The following is a 17,320-nucleotide window of genomic DNA, read 5'->3' on the forward strand; positions in this document are numbered from 1 at the left end:
GTGCACAGCAGCTGGGGGTAGGGGTATCGCTGGGCAAGGCGGGGGGCGTTGAGCAGTGAGGAGGGGTGAAGGCGGGTGCAGCTGGGCCCATGGGGAGCTCCCAGCCCTGCCCCCCAGCAGGGATCGATTCCCTGCACCCCCCCACCCCCACCCCCCGGGGATGTGAGCTCATCTCAGTTCCAGGAACAGCTCGATCAACGAGCAGTGGAGCTGGAGGCTGGGGTGGGGGAGGGGTCCCTGTGGGGGCACAGATGGAGGATTCTGGGCTGCAGGTGGGAGATTTGGGGAGGCAGAGGTGGGGAGAACCCAAGCGCTGGAGGATGGGTCCCTGCAGGGCGGGGGGTGTGTGTGGCATGGGAGCCTAGGGCCAGAGCTATGGGGCTAAGACCCTCCCCCATGAGGGTCCACCCCCCACCTCTGACTTGCTTGGAGGGGCTGGTCCATGCTCTGCCCCACCCCCACTTCCCACCGCACACCCCTCAAGCCCCCTTTATCAGTCAGCCCCCTCCCCAGCTCCCCCAGAGCAGCCTCAGCTGGGTCCCCCATGGGAGGAAGCTGCACCCTGACAGGAACAACCCAGCCACTGCTGTTCCCCGGTATATTCCTCTCTTCCCCCTGCAGCATCTCTGCACTCTGCTCTCCCGCACTGGGAGCCCCAGCTTTCATCAGCATTTATAGCTGCAGCCGCTCTCCACTTCCCCCACCCCACCCAGCCCTGGCTGGGGAGAGCAGAGCCCACCCCCTTGTCCCCCCTTAGGGGCTGTGAGGGAGCCTCAGGGGGAAGGGGGAGGTTTATGCAGGGAGCCCAGATGGCTCATCCAGAGCAAGCCCCCCCATTGCTATAACCGCGGGGGTGGGGGGTGTCCCCAGGGCAGCAGGAGGCTGTTTCCCTGGGGTTGGCAGGAAGCAACTGGGCCAACCCATTGATTGTGGGGGAGGCAACATTGCTGGGGGGCGGGAGGGGGAAAGCGATAAGGAGTGACAGAGCCTGGGCTCCCCTCCCACAGCTCTGCCGGTGCCCCTCACTCCTGACCTGCAGCCCCTGCTAGCCCAGCCATGGGCTCCCCCCGCAGCCCTGCCAGTGCCCCTCACTCCTGACCCGCAGCCCCTGCTAGCCCAGCCATGGGCTCCCCTCCCACAGCTCTGCCGGTGCCCCTCACTCCCGACCCGCAGCCCCTGCTAGCCCAGCCATGGGCTCCCCTCCCACAGCTCTGCCGGTGCCCCTCACTCCTGACCCGCAGCCCCTGCTAGCCCAGCCACGGGCTCCCCCCGCAACCCTGCCAGTGCCTCTCACTCCCGACCCACAGCCCTCCCCCTGCTCCTGTTTTGTGGGGCTGGTGCTTGACTGGGTTTATGAGCCTGTTAATGACTTTGCTCTGTTTGTTGCTGACGGCAGCCTCCTGGCAGCCCATTAAATCTGCCTGGCTCATTAGCCAGCCTTGTGCCCACGTGCCCACAGGGCCGCCCAGAGGATTCCGGGGGCCCGGGGTCTTCGGCGGTGGGGGGCCCTTCCGTTCCGGGACCCGCCACCAAAGTGCCCTGAAGACCCGCGGCGGGGCCACCCCCCCCCGCCGAATTACCGCCGAAGCCGGACCCGCCGCCGAAGTGCAGCGGTAATTCGGAGGGGGGGCCCCGCCGCAGGTCTTCAGGGCACTTCGGCGGTGGGTCCCGGAACGGAAGGGCCCCCCCGCCGCCGAATTACCGCCGGAGCCGGACCCACCGCCGAAGTGCAGCGGTAATTCGGAGGGGGGCCCCCGCCGCAGGTCTTCAGGGCACTTGGGCAGCGGGTCCCGGAATGGAAGGGCCCCCCGCCGCCGAATTACCGCCGAAGACCGAGCTGAACTTCAGCGGCGGGTCCCGCTCCGTCTTCGGCGGTAATTCGCCAGCGGGGGGTCCTTCCGCCCCGGAGCGGAAGGACCCCCCCGCCGGCAAAGACCGGGAGCGGAGAAGCTCCTGCGCCCGGCCCCGCAAGAGTTTTCTGGCCCCCCCGGAGGGAGTGAAGGACCCCGCTCCAGGGGCCCCGAAAAACTCTGGTGGGGGCCCCTGTGGGGCTCGGGGCCTGGGGCAAATTGCCCTTCTTGGTCCCCCCTCTGGGCGGACCTGCGTGCCCATACCCCCATCTCCCCCCCTTCCCACAGGTTGCTCTGGCTCTGTGCCAGGGGGCTGCAGTGTTGGGGTGTCTGTGCTGTATACTGGTGAGGGGGCCATGCCAGCTGGTGGGGCTGGGTGTCCTTTACTGGGTGGGGCATGTGCCCTGTGCTGGGATTGGGGGGGAAATACTAGGTGGGGGCAGGGAGCCATAACCGGGGGTGGGGAGGGGATGCTGGGTGGCTTGTGGATTTGTCAGCAGGGTCTGGATGAGCTCCCTAGCTGGGGGAGCAGGGTCAGGCCCTACCCATGTTTGCACTGATGCTGGCTCTGCCTGGTGAGCCCACACGTTGGCCAAAGGATCTTGCAGGTTACAAGTCGCGCCACGTTTCAGAGTGGAGCCGTGTTAGTCTGGATCAGCAACAACAACAAGGAGCCCTTGTGGCACCTTAGAGACTAACACATTTATTTGGGCATAAGCTTTCGTGGGCTGGAACCCACTTCATCGGATGCATGGAGTGAAAAATTCAGTAGGCAGGTATGAATACACAGCACCTGAAACGCTGGGCGTTGCCTTACCAAGTCGGGGGTCAGTGCGAACGAGGCAAATTCACTCAGGGTGGATGTGGCCCACTCCCAACAGCTGACAAGGTGTGAGTGGGAAACGGAGGCCGTGCCAGGGTCATGGTGGGTGTTATCCTGATTGTACAGCACAGGGCAGCAGACCTGTGCTTAGCCTGCCCGACGGTGGGGAAGGGGTCACCCTAGATCAATGGTCCCCAGTGTGGGGCACGCCCATGTTCAAGGGGCACAGCAGGGCCAGGGCCAGCACCCACAGGTGCCAGGGAAGGGGAGCCCCTGGCTCCTGGGCGCATGGGCAGATTACATTACAGGTAAGGGGCTGTTTGGGGACCACTGCCCAGCCTGAGCCCCACTTGCTACCCGGCGGGGTTGGGGGAGGGGGGGGATAGTGGCCTGCCTAAAGCTGTCTAGGTGCTGTTTGAGTTTCTCCTCGCTGGTGTCCCAAGGCCAGAGCTGGCTAGAGGCCCTGGAGATCTGTTGTTTCTGGCTGGCGATTGCTAGAGGTGAGTCGCTGACGCTGACCAGGCCAGGGGTCAGACAGGCAGGGCTTAGCCCTGGTGTGGGGCCAGCGCTGACTCAAAGGCCGATGCCCAGGCTGTGCTGGCAGTGAGGTTCCTGCCAGCCGGTGTAGGCGCTGAGCTGCAATCCCTGCAGACCTGGGATCAACGGTTCGCCCTCCGAACGTGGCATCGCAGAGGCCATGAGCACCCCGGCAGCAGGGAAATGCAGCAGAGGGAGTTGCAAACAGCTGGGTGAGGAGGTGCACAGCGACCAGAGACACTGCGTGATGCCCCCCGCTTTCTGGGGTCGCAGGCACACCCCTGTGAACACCCCCCTGACCTCTGGGTTTCTCCGCTAGCCAAGGACAGCAGTGGTGAGTGTGTGTGAAAGGGGCAATCGTTCATCAGCCTTGCCCACCACAAGGTGGGAAACTGAGGCACAGGACCCTGCCCAACACACTGCGGGGCTGGGTTTGTGTAGTGACGCCTGCGTTTCACCTGCCGGTGTGTAGTTTTCCCTAACGCTGGGGTCCTGGCGCCTTTGAACGGAAGTTCTTTGTTGTGCATGTGAGGGAACGTGGGGCCGCAGTGCTGCCAGGGGGGTGCACACGTGTCCCAGGTTACTGACTGGGGGCTTGAGCCGGGTCAGTGCTGGATGCGTAAGAGAAGCCCTAGTTAGTGACCGGGCCCTGTTGCTGCCAACGCTGCGTGGCAGGAGGTTACAGAATTTTTATGGGGAATTCCCGCCCACTCTGGGCTTTGGGGTGCCTGTTCCTGCCTCCTCTGCAGGGCCCCCCTTCCAAGGCACAGGGGCTGTCCTGTTCCCTGTTCCTCCCGCGGGAGACTGGCTGGCACAGGCGACAATCCAGGCCCATTTGTGGCGGCTGCATCCGGAGCCACACATGGGGTCAAAGGGCAAATCACTGAGCCAGCACAAGGAAATGAGCAGCCTCTCCCCCCTTCTTCCACCCCCGCTAAACAACTTCAGCCCACTCCCCTCCTAGGAGGGGGTGTTAAACCCAGGAGTCCTGGCTCCCAGCCCCCCTGCTCTAACCCAGCAGCCCCCACTCCCCTCCTGGAGCAGGGAGAGAACCCAGGAGTCCTGGCTCCCAGCCCCCCTGCTCTAACCCAGCAGCCCCCACTCCCCTCCTGGAGCAGGGAGAGAACCCAGGAGTCCTGGCTCCCAGCCCCCCTGCTCTAACCCACTAGCCCCCACTCCCCTCCCAGAGCCAGGGAGAGAACCCAGGAGTCCTGGCTCCCAGCCCCACCCCTGCTCTAACCACTAGACCCCACTCCCCTCCCAGAGCCAGGGAGAGAACCCAGGAGTCCTGGCTCCCAGCCCCCCCTGATCTAACCACCAGCCCCCACTCCCCTCCTGGAGCAGGGAGAGAACCCAGGAGTCCTGGCTCCCAGCCCCCCCTGCTCTAACCACTAGACCCCACTCCCCTCCTGGAGCAGGGAGAGAACCCAGGAGTCCTGGCTCCCAGCGTCCCCTGCTCTAACCCACTAGCCCCCACTTCCCTCCTGGAGCAGGGAGAGAACCCAGGAGTCCTGGCTCCCAGCCTCCCCTGCTCTAACCCACTAGCCCCCACTCCCCTCCTGGAGCAGGGAGAGAACCCAGGAGTCCTGGCTCCCAGCCCCCCTGCTCTAACCCACCAGCCCCCACTCCCCTCCTGGAGCAGGGAGAGAACCCAGGAGTCCTGCTGCTCTTTTTCCAGTGCTGCTCCCGAGCTGCGCCCGCCGCTCCAAGCCTGTTGTGCGGATGCGGCGCTAACCGGCAGCTAATGCTTTAATTTCCTTCTCTGCCGTGGGAGGATGCGGCTGGGCGAAGCCTCCTCTGCATTCCCCACATCCCCGCACCCCCTAGCTAACCCCTGACATTGGCGCCCCGAGGGGGCCGGGCTCCCAGGCTGGGCAGCAGCTGGGGGGCGGGGGGAACTGGGCTGCGTCAGAAATAACCCAGGCTGTCAGGTGCCTGGCTCCAGCAGGATGCCTGGTTTCCTGCCCCATGCACTTCGCCCCCTGAGCTGTCGGACTAGGGGGTGACCACTCAGGAGCCCAGTTATCCACAGCCTGAGATCGGCTACACAGACCCTCCTGCCCCGCCCTGGCCGAGATCGGGGCCCCAGTCGCACCGGGTGCTGCACAGCCCAGGGCCAGCGCCTGGCACAGAGCGAGGGGGCAGGCGTGTGGGACAGAAACTAGATTGGCCCAGCTGCCCCCTCAGCAGTTGGCAACGCCCCCCCCCCCCACTAGTAGCTGGGTGTGCAGCTGGCATCGGCCAGCCCTGCCTCACTGACGTTTCGTACCGGGCACAGAAAGGTCAGCCCGAGGGGCTGCAGCACAGATCAGACACACACACGCCAAGGGGGGGCTGGGCCTAGTGGTTAGACCGGGGGAGGGGGGGTTGGGAGCCAGGACTCCTGGGTTCTATCGGGGCTCTGGGAGGGGAGTGGGGTCTAGTGGGTTAGAGCAGGGGGGCTGGGAGCCAGGACTCTTGGGTTCTCTCCCTGGCTGTACCAGTGGGGAGAAAGCCCAGCCCACATGGTGCTGCCTGGTCCCTGCATGTAGCTGCTGAGGTTTCCATAGCATGGGCTCCCCGGGGACAGGGGTGGGGGAGGAAATGCCTTTTCCAGCCCCTCTGCCAGGAAAACGGGGACTTGTGCAGGACAAAATCCCACAGGCGCCCCTTAGCCAACCTCCTTCCAGCACGCACGCCCGCGCGGGGGAAAGCCCCTGGCCCATGCCACACTCCCTGCCCAGATTAGCTGACTGGCTTTGGCCACAGCCCAACCTGCAGCCTTGTGTCGCCCTGGCCCTATCGGCATCTCTCAGCCCTCAGGGGCCCCAGTGTACCGGGGGGTGGGTGGGCTGCAAACCTGCCCAGCAGGGCTACAAGAAGGGGCCATGTCCCCCCTGCCTACAGCCATTGCACCCCCCCCCTTGGCTCATGCTGGCTGGCGCTGCTCTAAACGATGGCAGGAAGTTTACATGCGCCCTGCATCCAGGCAGAGGTTAGCACAGGTTTGTGGTGGGGTGTGGACTGGCCTGTCCTTGCACCTGCCTCAGGCCGTTCCCTCTCCCCTGGCACCCCCCCACGCAAGCCCGCTCCCCTGGCACCCCCCCCACGCAAGCCCGCTCCCCTGGCACCCCCCCCACGCAAGCCCGCTCCCCTGGCACCCCCCCCCCATGCTGTTCCCACTCATTCCGTGCCAGTCTCACGCCCGCGTTGCCGGCCTCGCACCGTTCCCGTCCCCACTCCCCGCGCACTGGTTTAAATGGCTTCGCTTTTCACCGGTTCTGCAACTGCAAGCGAACCCCCAGCGCCCGTGAGGCCCAGAGCCTAAAATCCCCCACCGCATCCCCCCTCCTTGGGAAATCCCCCTCGCTGGCCCAGGAGCAGCTCCCTGCAGGAGCTGGGACAAGGGGGTGGGGGCAGAGGCATCCTCTGTTTACACCCCCCCCAGGCACAGGGAGTTCAAAGGGGCCCAGCGCCAGGCGGGGGGGGGTGGGTGGGGTGGGGGCAGGAAATGCCTCTCCGAGCAGGAGAGGAAGCGCGGTACAGACAGGAGCCAGGTGGGGGGAGGCGTTACAATCTTTAATACCCAGCCTCAGTGTAAAGTGGGGGGGGGGCAGCAGGCAACAGGCAGAACAATGGGGGGGGCGCTGGAGCTGCAGGGGGGTAGGGTGACCAGATGTCCTGATATTCGGGGCTTTGTCTTACGTAGCTGCCTATGACCCCCTGCCCCCCTTGCTTGCTGGTCACCCTATGTGGGGGGCTTGGGGACTAGACAGACCAGCCCCAGGGGAGGGGGGGAAATTCACCCCTAGGGCTCTTCCTGGGAGGGCGGGTGGCCCATGCCGGGGGGCGGGGGGGGGGGTTGCTCAGAGGATGCTGCCCCCTGCTGGCAGGCTGGGAAAAGGGGGGCCGAGGCTCCTAGCCCCATCCCCTTCTGGGGGAGCTGTGAGGGTGCCCCTGAGACAGGGGGACAAGGGCGCTGGGATGGGGCATCGTCAGGCCTGGAATGATGGGGGGGCTGGATAATCCTGGTGGGGGGAGGGCCTGTGCTCCCCCCATGGTGGCCCCTAGGGCTGGGGGCAGGAAAGAGCCATAAATAGCCCCCAGTTGGGTTCAAGGGGGGGAGGGGTCAGCACAATGGACTGCAGCTCCGCAGGGTGGGGGATGGGGCAGGGCCCCCATGGCTGCAGCAGGGGCCCAGGTCTTTCATTGGGGGAGGGTCCCAGGCTCTGGGTGCCATGGGAGCAGGAAGGTGGAGGTCGGGGGGATCCCATGAAGGGGTTAGTAGAGCTGGGCTCCGGGGGGGGGCACCCCTTCTCAGGGCTTCCCCAGTTCCCCCCCAGCTCCACTGCCCCCAACAGACATTGCAGTAAAATAAACACCAGTGTCACGACTAGGGAAGGTCCTGGGGGGGGCACAGATAGGAACAGACCCCTTGGGGGGCAGCAGAACCACCCCCAAAACGCTGCTAAACAAACAGGTCTCGTAAAAAAAACATTCACAACCAGAGATAAATACAATATGGCGGGGGGGGGGGTAGGTGCTGGGGGACACAGGGAAGGGCAGAGATGGGGGGAGGGGTGTGTTCTGGGGTACCAATGCTGGAGGTGAGGGAGGGAAGGCGATGGGGGGCTGCTACCATGAGTGGTTGGACCCTAGGGGCATGTGCTGTGGGTAAGCGGGGGCCTGAGGGTGCCAGTGCTGGGGGGTCGCAGGGGATGTGGGTCAGGAGGTGCTGTGGGAGGGTTGGATGGAACATGCCCGCCTGGCCTTGACCCCCATAACTGGGGACAGGTGAGGGTCTCCCCTTTCTCCAGATGCTGTGGGGAGCAGGGAATCCATGAGAGTGGAGCCCATAGGCGGACAGTGTGCTGGGGGGCAGGGGAGTCCATGGGGGACAGGAGGGAGCCCCCCATGGCAGCTGAAAAGGTCTCTTGATATAAACCAGGCATTGAAACAAAAAGAACTCGGGGGATGGAGTAAATGTCCCCCGCAGCCCCTGGGGGGAAACAGAGGGGACAAAATCCATCTCTCCCAGCCGGCTGCCGTCCCAGCCTCCTCCTCCTCTGCGGGGGTTCCCAGTACAGCCATCTGCTGGGGCAGGGCTCAGCACTGGGGGAGGAGGGGAGAGTCACACACTGCCCCCATGTCCCAAACCCATCCCCCACCCCACCCCAGCCAGTCACAACCCCACTCTCCTTCTCCGCCTCCCCCCCGGAGGACAGCGACCCCCAACTCCGCCAGGGTCTCCACCCCAGCGCCCCAAGGGAGGGTCTCCCCCACCCTCCCCTCCATCTCCAAAGCCGCAGGCCCCCCACCTCAGGCCTCCCGCTGCCCATCCAGGGCCCTTCACCCATTTCACCTCATTCTGCCCCAGCAGCGCCCCCCAGCTCACCTCGTGACCCCCGTCGCCCCCCCCAGCGCCCCCGCTCGGGCTCAGCAGCCCCGTCTGCTCGTTCCGTTTGTCCGTCTTCATCTCCACAGCCGGGTCCTCCGCGCCGCCCTCCTTGGGTGTCCTGCGGGATGGAGGGGGGGTGAACCCCACGGGGTGCAGACAGACAGATGGGGGACAAGGGAAACAGAGGGGGTGGGCATGGGGGGACCTCACACAGGGATTTCTGCCACCCCCCAGGCAGGGGGAGGGGAGGGAGAGGAAGGTTCTCGACAATCTCTCCCCCTCCCCCCCGGGCAGGTGTCCCCGCGCTGCATGCAGTCGAGGGGGGAGGGGTGTTTTGGTTGGGGGGGTTGTGGGAGTTGGGGGGGGTCACTCACAGTGATCTCTTCTCCCCCGCCCCACAGGGCAGGTGTCCCCGCGCTGCATGCAGTCGAGGGGGGAGGGGTGTTTTGGTTGGGGGGGTTGTGGGAGTTGGGGGGGGTCACTCACAGTGATCTCTTCTCCCCCGCCCCACAGGGCAGGTGTCCCCGGCGCTGCATGCAGTCGAGGGGGGAGGGGTGTTTTGGTTGGGGGGGTTGTGGGAGTTGGGGGGGGTCACTCACAGTGATCTCTTCTCCCCCGCCCCACAGGGCAGGTGTCCCCGGCGCTGCATGCAGTAGAAGAAGCCAACGATGAGCAGGAGCAGCAGGACACAGACCACGACAGCCACAACCGCAGCGCCGCTGCCACCCTGGGGCTCAGGACCCCCCGCTGCAGGGAGAGAGGGGGTGGTGAGCCCGGACGCCTGGGTCCCTTATGCTCCCCCCCAGCACTGCTGCCCCCTGGGGCTCAGAACTCCCCACTGCGGGGAGAGACGGGGTGGTGAGCCCGGACGCCTGGGTCCCTTATGCTCCCCCCCAGCACTGCTGCCCCCTGGAGCTCAGAACCCCCCACTGCGGGGCGAGAGGGGGTGGTGAGCCCGGACGCCTGGGTCCCTTACGCTCCCCCCTCCAGCACTGCTGCCCCCTGGGGCTCAGAACCCCCCACTGTGGGGAGGGGATTGAGCCCAGATGCCTGGGTCCCCTACATTCCCCGCAAACCACTGCTACCCCCTGGGGCTCAGAGCCCCCCCCCACTGTGGGAAAGGGGGTGAGCCTGGACACCTGGGTCCCCTACACTCCCCCCCCAGCACTGCTGCCCCCTGGGGCTCAGAGCCCCCCCACTGTTGGAAACGGGGTGAGCCCGGACGCCTGGGTCCCTGTGATGGGGTGTCTGACCCAGGCTGGCAATGACAGGGGAGCCCAATTAGCCCATTCTGACACCAGGAGGGAGACGTGTGATTACGGATCAGACCCAGCTGGGGAGAAGCAGGCCAAGGAAGGCCTGAGGGCGGTGAGCAGGGGGCCGAAGGGTCTATGCAGCCCCATGTGCGGCCAATCCCCGAGAGAGGCCAGGCGAGCGCAGCCTGCGACGGACGCTGGGACCAGGCCAAGGTAGGAGTCGCAGGGGGATGTGACAGGCTGTGGCTGGAACACAGGCCTGGGGCTCCCTGACCATGCTCGTGAGGACGGTGGCTGGTGAGCCCAGATCGGGGTCACAGGCTTGGTCCTCGGGCCCCCCGACTTTGGGGTTTCGTTTGGACTCTGTTCCTGGGGAAGGAGCCAGGCGCCGAGTGCCCCGGCTGGACGGGGGGTGATGGAGACGGACCGGGATGCCCAGGTGCACAGCAGTGACTAAACTGTCTAGAGCCCCCCGCCCCAGGGATCAGAGACCCCCACTGCAGGGAGACAAAGGGGTCCCGCCTTTGCCCCACGCCCACCTGGGCAGGTCTGGGCTTGGCACCCAATAGGGTTAATCCCCCCCCACATCCCACCAACACCCACCTGTCCGGAGCACGGGGTCCCCTGGGCAGCATGAACCAGAGGGAGAAGGAGGTTAGTGGGAGCAGGACCCCCAGAACCCCCTGGGGCTCCACCCCCATGGTGCCAGACACTGCCTGGGGGGCACAGCTGCTCCTGGCATCACCCCCCCCACCCCCCAGCCCCATGGGAAAGGGGCACTCACCTGCCGGGGGGGAAGAGGAGGGGGTAGCTGCTGGGGGTTCTGCCACGGGAGGGAAAGACAGACAGACAGACAGGTCAGTGCCCAGATGGAGCGATGCCCCCACCTCCCAATTACCTCCTGCTCTGTTTCCCTGCTACCCCTTCCTGACCCCCACCCCAGTCCCCCCACCTACCTGCCCCCACTCAGAGCTCCCCCCTGCAGCCCCAATCCCACCCCCCACTCACCGATTTCCAGGGTGAAGTGCTGCGTGGCCTCCCCGAACCGGTTCCTGGCCTGGCACCAGATCCCGGACTTGGCCAGCGCCGCCGTCACCTCCACCGTCACCTCGCTCGTCACCCGGTTCCCCGTGCCGCTCACCACCGGCTGAGGGGAGACGGGGCGGTGAGGGACCCTCTCCCAGCTCTGGACACGGCCCTGTGGGGTTCCTGCCACTCTGGGGGTGTCTGTGCTGCTCGCTGGCACCAGACCTGTGGATTCGCTGTTTCCAAGCCCCGAGCGTCACAGCTGCACAGACTTTCTGCCTCGGGGCTGCAGCGTAACCTGCGTCCACACTACGGGGCTTGGACCCTCACAGCCCGCGCGGGGAGTTCTCCCCCACTCCTAGCAGGGTCCTAGGACCTGGGTCCCGAGCACTCGCTGGCCCGAGTCAGACCAGTGTGTGTGTGGACAGAAGCAGGGGCTTGGGCTCAAACCTGAGTCACAGCCTGGGCTCAGTGGGCCATGTAGACACACCTTTGGGGGCAGGTACACATCCCCGCACCAGGGCGCCCAGATCCTCCCTGCTGCCCCCCAGCTCTATGCACCTGCCCCAACTCCTCTGCCCCCCCAAGTGCCCCTCCCCTATGGGGCTCTTCCTGCCCTGTCTGGCTGTTCGGGGGGGCGAGGGAGGTGTCACTGGCAGTCACCCCAGGACAGAGCAGCAGATCAAGTCCCTGCCTCCAGCACATATGGCTGGGGGGGGGGGGGGGGGCTCGAATCGTGCTGCCTCACACGGCTGTGTGTGCAGCACAGGGGGCGTCACCCCCACACGTGCCCGCTGCACGAGGGGTCACTGCAAACACCCCCCCACCAGGCCGAGAGCCACTTCACAAGGCCTTTGCCGAGAGGCAGCGGGGGCTGGGGGGCTGCGCTGCAGCAGTGAGACCCAGGTCCTGGGGGTGAGGGGGAAGGTCATGACCGCCGTGTGGCCACCCAGTGCTGCCCCCCTCCCCCCCAGTTCCCAGGCCCAGCTCAGTCACGAAGGCTTGACTCCTCTGAAGCTGCCGACAGTGCAGCTGTCACTGGAGCAGCTGGGCCTTGGGGGCAGAGGGGAGCTCCCTGCCAGGGCGGGGAGCAGCCCAGGCTGGGTGGGGGGGTGCAGTGCAGGCACGCAGGAGGGGGCTGCTCTACAGGGACCTCCCCATCCTGTGCCCCCCTCCCCTCCCCACCACCCCGGGCCATGTGCCAAGACATCCCTGCAGCATCCAACTCCGCCCTCCCTAGGCCCCAGCCCCCTGAGCCCCCCGCTGCACCAGGTCCCCTCCCCCTGCCCCCTCACCTTCACCCCCGGCAGGCTCCAGCTGAGCTCTGGCTCAGGGTGTCCCACAGCGGAGCAGGTCAGCTGGATGTGCTGCCCCTCGCCTGGGAGCCGGTGCTGGGTCGGGCGCTCCTCCATCTCCGGCTTCCCTGGGGAAGGGGCAAAGTCAGAGAAGGGGGCATCCCCTGGGCCCCACGTCAACTCTGCCCCCCCAGCTCCCTGCACCCAGGGACCCCCAGCTGGCCCCAGAGACATGCCCCCTGCTCCCCTGCCACTGCTCCTCCCCAGGTACCAGCCCCCAGCTGCCCTGGCACAGACCCCCTCCCATGCTGCCACCAGGCATCCCCCAACCCCAGTTCCTGGCCCCAGGGAGCCCCACCCTGCATCCCCAGGTTCCTGGACACCCCCCACTCTGCCCCTCTCCCTGGGCATCACTGCCCCCTCTCTCATAAGGGGACACCCCAGAGCCCTGCGTCCCCCTAGCCTGGAATATCTCCGCCCCCCCCCCCACGGCACCCAGCCACTCCAGGGCTCCCCAGGCACAGCCCCCTGCTGTATGGTTCTGAGCCAGGGCCTGTCCACCACCTCTGCCCTGTCACCCCCCGGGGGATACAGGACAACCAGCTTTGTCCGGCACAGCAGGGCAGGCGGCGGGGGCGAGGAGAGGCTAGAACGGATAGGTCGGAATGGACGAGTCTGTGCCCACAATGCTCCATGGCCGGACAGGGAGGATCAGAAGTGGCGGAGATGCCGGAGCACGTCTGGAGGGTGGATTCTTGGTCTGATGCTCCTGCCCACGAGGGCTCTGCCAATGCTCGACGGTACCAGGCAACCCTCCGCATGTTCTCTGATGCTCTCACCCCCTGGGCCCCATCCTGTCCGTCAGGGGCATGAAAAATCCAGCTCCTCAGTGCATGGCTTTGCTGGCAAACGCCCCCATCCCCTGGTGTAGACGCAGCCGTGCCGCTGCCGGCATCACTAACGTCCTTGCAGGAGGTGGTGCGGCTCTGCCTTACGCTGCGTCCACACTGGGGGCTCTGCCCAGAAAGCGACGCAGGGCGGAGACGAGGCCTTGGGAATTCGACGTTGATTTCAATAGGTCGTGCTGCGTACACCCTACAGATCTGCCACCCTAGCCCCTGTACTGCCACCCCATGCCCTGTCCCAGCTGGGGGGCACCGGGGGGAGCTCCGTACCTTCCACGGTAACCTGGACGGTCTGGTCCCGCTGCAGCCCTGGCACGCTGGGCACGGAGGCCTCGCAGGTGTAAGTGCCGGCCACGTGGTATGAGACCGAGTGCAGGGTGTGGGTGCCACCGTGAGCCACTCGCTCCTTACCCTGCAATGAGAGCGGACACTAGGGGGCGCTGTGCTGCATGGAGCAGGGTGGGAGCTCAGTAGGGGGCGCTCTGCCCTGGCAGTCAGTGCTGGCTCCAATGCCCCCATATGGAACTAGCGGGGGCTGCATGGCAGGGAGTGGGATGGGGGCTCAGTAGGAGCAGGTTCCCCAAAATCAGCTATTATCCAGAAAAATCAGTTTGTGAGATTTCTGCCTCATTTCACCCCAGAGGTGGCTGCATCTCAGTGCCAGGCGAGGGATCCCTGTATAAACAGCCCCCACACCCCACCCCAGGGGTGGCTGCTGGGGGGAGGGTCCTTGTATAAACAGGCCCCTCTGTAGGGCCTGCCGATGCCTAGTCAAGCCCCGGTGGATCTCACCTTCCTCCACACCAGTTTCGGGGGCTGGGAGCCCTGTCCGGAGCAGGTGAGTGTGACGTCTCCACCCAGGGGCACTGTCACTCGTCTGCCTGGGTGCAGGGTCAGGGGGTCCAGGTCTGTTGGGGGAGAGAGAGGGGCAGGGATGCACTAAGCTGTATTGTAGAAGGCTCCTCAAAACATACCTGTGTGAGCATCCCAAGCCAGCTCCCTGGGGCACTCACCACCCCTCCCCTCCCACCCCCTGGGGCACTCACCCCCCCATGTCAACTGTGTCTCCCAGCAGCCCCTGGGGCACTCACCCCCCTGATGTCAACTGTATTTCCCAGCAGCCCATGGGGCACTCACCCCCCTGATGTCAACTGTATTTCCCAGCAGCCCATGGGGCACTCCCAGTGGGGTGCGGGGGAGAGGAGGGGATGGCGTATCTCCCAGCAGCCCCTGGGGCACTCACAGTGGGGGGGGGGGAAGGAGGGGATGGCGTATCTCCCAGCAGCCCCATGGGCACTCACAGTGGGGGGGGGGGGGACGGAGGGGATGGCGTATCTCCCAGCAGCCCCATGGGCACTCACAGTGGCGGAGGGGGAAGGAGGGGATGGCGTATCTCCCAGCAGCCCCTGGGGCACTCACAGTGTGGGGGGGAAGGAGGGGATGGCGTATCTCCCAGCAGCCCCTGGGACACTCACAGTGGGGGGGGGGAAGGAGGGGATGGCGTATCTCCCAGCAGCCCCTGGGACACTCACAGTGGGGCGGGGGAAGGGGGGGATGGCGTATCTCCCAGCAGCCCCTGGGGCACTCACAGTGGGGGGGGGGAAGGAGGGGATGGCGTATCTCCCAGCAGCCCCTGGGGCACTCACAGTGGGGGGGGGGGGGAAGGAGGGGATGGCGTATCTCCCCGCGGCCCCTGGGGCACTCACAGTGGCGGGGGGGGGAAGGAGGGGATGGCGTATCTCCCAGCAGCCCCTGGGGCACTCACAGTGGGGTGGGGGAAGGAGGGGATGGCGTATCTCCCAGCAGCCCCATGGGCACTCACAGTGGGGGGGGGACGGAGGGGATGGCGTATCTCCCAGCAGCCCCTGGGGCACTCACAGTGGGGGGGGGAGGGGATGGCGTATCTCCCAGCAGCCCCTGGGGCACTCACAGTGGGGGGGGGGAGGAGGGGATGGCGTATCTCCCAGCAGCCCCTGGGGCACTCACAGTGGGGGGCGGAAGGAGGGGATGGCGTATCTCCCAGCAGCCCCTGGGGCACTCACAGTGGGGGGGGGAAGGAGGGGATGGCGTATCTCCCAGCAGCCCCTCCGGCACTCACAGTGGGGGGGCGGAGGAGGGGATGGCGTATCTCCCAGCAGCCCCATGGGCACTCACAGTGGGGGGGGGAAGGAGGGGATGGCGTAAAACCCAGCAGCCCCAGGTGCCGACACAGGGGGGGGGGTGGCGAGGAGGGGATGGCGTATCTCCCAGCCGCCCCTGGGGCACTCACAGTGGGGGGGGGGAAGGAGGGGATGGCGTATCTCCCAGCAGCCCCTGGGGCACTCACAGTGGGGGGGGAGGAGAGGAGGGGATGGCGTATCTCCCAGCAGCCCCTGGGGCACTCACAGTGGGGGGGGGGAAGGAGTGGATGGCGTATCTCCCAGCAGCCCCTGGGGCACTCACAGGGGGGGGGGGAGGAGGGGATGGCGTATCTCCCAGCAGCCCCTGGGGCACTCACAGTTGACGTGGATGGTCACCTCCTTCTCCAGCTGCACCTCAGGGGGGCTGTCGAAGTCCAGCACCTGGCACCGGTAGGTCCCGCTGTTGGCCCTGGAAACGCTGGGCAGGGTCAGGACCCCGTCCTGCTTGGTGGCCAGTTCCATGACCTTGGAGGCCTGGGGGGATGGGGAGGTGTTCAGGGCAGTCCGGTAACCCTCCCTGGGCTCAGCCCCACGGGGCCCGGGCACCCTCACCACCCCCACAGGGCTCAGCTGCCCGGGGAAGCCTGGTATCTCCCACCCCTGGGGCCTGGGCGGCCTGGTATGCCCCTGTCCGAGGCTGGGCACCACCCATACCTGCACCCGGTAGAAGATGTACTCCGGCTCCGGCTGCCCATCCCCCCGGCACCGCAGCCTCACGTCGTCCCCCTCCTTGATCACCAGGGGAGACTCCAGCAGGAACTCCACGTTCTCCGTGAAATCTGGGGGCAAGGGGGGGCCAAAGGTCATGAGTTAACACCGCTACCCCCAGTGTGTGTGTGTGGGGGTTACAGAGCAGCAGCAGGAGTGTGAGTGTGTGACCGAGTGCATGCAAGGAAGGGTCTCTGCACAGGCAATAGCCTCTTTCACAGACCCCAAGGCCAGAAGGCGCCACTGTGACCATCTGGTCTGACCCCCGGCATAGTGCGGGCCAGAGACCTGCTCCCGAATCATTCCTGTGGCTGATCTCCCAGGAAACAGCCTGTCTTGGTTTAAAAATCAGCAGTAGCAGAGAATCCACCACGGCCCCTAGTAGGTTGTTCAATCCTGAACATTGCAAATTTCTGTCTGAATTTGTCTAGCTGCAGCTTCCAGCCGCTGGGGCGTGTCAGACCTTCCTCTGCCTGACTGAAGAGCCCGCTAGCAAATATTTGTTCCCCAGGTAGAGGCTTGGACTGGGATCACGTCACCCCTTTGCCTTCTCTCTGTGAGGCTAAATAGCCTTGAATTCTGAGGCAATCACTACAAGGCAGGTTTTCTGACATTTTCATCGTTCTCTGGCTGTTCTCTGACCCCTCCAATCGACCAACATCCTCCTGGACCCAGGATCCCAGCAGTGGTTAGAGGGAAAATAACCTCTCTGCTCCTACTGGCGGTTTCCCTTTTTACGCCTCCCAGGATTGCAGGACCTCTTTTGGCCACAGCTTTGCACCGGGAGCTCACATTCAGCTGCTTATCCGCCCCCAAAATCTTTTTCAGAGTTGTTGCTTCCCAGGACCCTCCCGTAAGGATGGCCGAGATTCCCAGATGTGTGCACTGACATTTTGCCATAGTTAAATGCTGGTGCCCAGCTTACCGAGTGAGCCGGATTTCTCTGACTCAGTGACTCGTCCTCTTCAGTATTTACCACTCCCCCAATTTTTGTGTCATCAGCAAACTTTATCCGGCAGGATTTTGTTTTATTCCAGGTCACTGACAAAAATGTGAAATAGCACAGACCTCTGCAGGCCTCACCGGAAACCCACCAGCTCGAGGACAATTCCCCGTTTAGTTACGTTTTGTGATCTATCAGTTAGCCAGTTTTTAATCCAGCTAATGTGCACTGTGTTCATTTCCTATCTTTCTAGATTTGTAATCAGAACATCCTGTGGTACCAAGCCAAAATCCTTACAGAAGTCTAAGTCCATCACGTCAACACTGTTATCTTGAGCAATCAAACTTGTCATCTCATCAAAAACAGGTACCAAGTTAGCTTGACAGGATCTATATTGCATAGACCCCTGATGATTCATAT

General features: G+C 65.0%; 1 protein-coding gene across 2 annotated transcripts in view; it reads right to left on the minus strand.

The window, feature by feature from the left end:
• Positions 1-6,746: 6,746 nt before the first annotated feature.
• BCAM (basal cell adhesion molecule (Lutheran blood group)) overlaps positions 6,747-17,320 on the minus strand; it is a 29,355-nt gene continuing 18,781 nt past the window's right edge. Inside the window, exons 7-16 of one of the 2 annotated variants that reach the window (XM_045001617.1) lie at positions 15,904-16,028; positions 15,567-15,723; positions 13,862-13,977; positions 13,340-13,481; positions 12,165-12,292; positions 10,852-10,990; positions 10,628-10,666; positions 9,187-9,334; positions 8,585-8,705; positions 6,748-8,301 (exon numbers count right to left, since the gene is read on the minus strand). In XM_045001617.1, the coding sequence (XP_044857552.1) occupies positions 8,296-8,301; positions 8,585-8,705; positions 9,187-9,334; positions 10,628-10,666; positions 10,852-10,990; positions 12,165-12,292; positions 13,340-13,481; positions 13,862-13,977; positions 15,567-15,723; positions 15,904-16,028 (1,121 nt within the window). In that variant the 3' untranslated portion in view covers positions 6,748-8,295. Of the gene's footprint in view, positions 8,302-8,584; positions 8,706-9,186; positions 9,335-10,627; positions 10,667-10,851; positions 10,991-12,164; positions 12,293-13,339; positions 13,482-13,861; positions 13,978-15,566; positions 15,724-15,903; positions 16,029-17,320 lie in introns of both variants that reach the window. The other variant, XM_045001618.1, reaches the window with a different exon arrangement.

The sequence above is a fragment of the Mauremys mutica genome, unplaced genomic scaffold (assembly GCF_020497125.1).
Source record: "Mauremys mutica isolate MM-2020 ecotype Southern unplaced genomic scaffold, ASM2049712v1 Super-Scaffold_339, whole genome shotgun sequence".
Taxonomy (NCBI): domain Eukaryota; kingdom Metazoa; phylum Chordata; order Testudines; family Geoemydidae; genus Mauremys; species Mauremys mutica.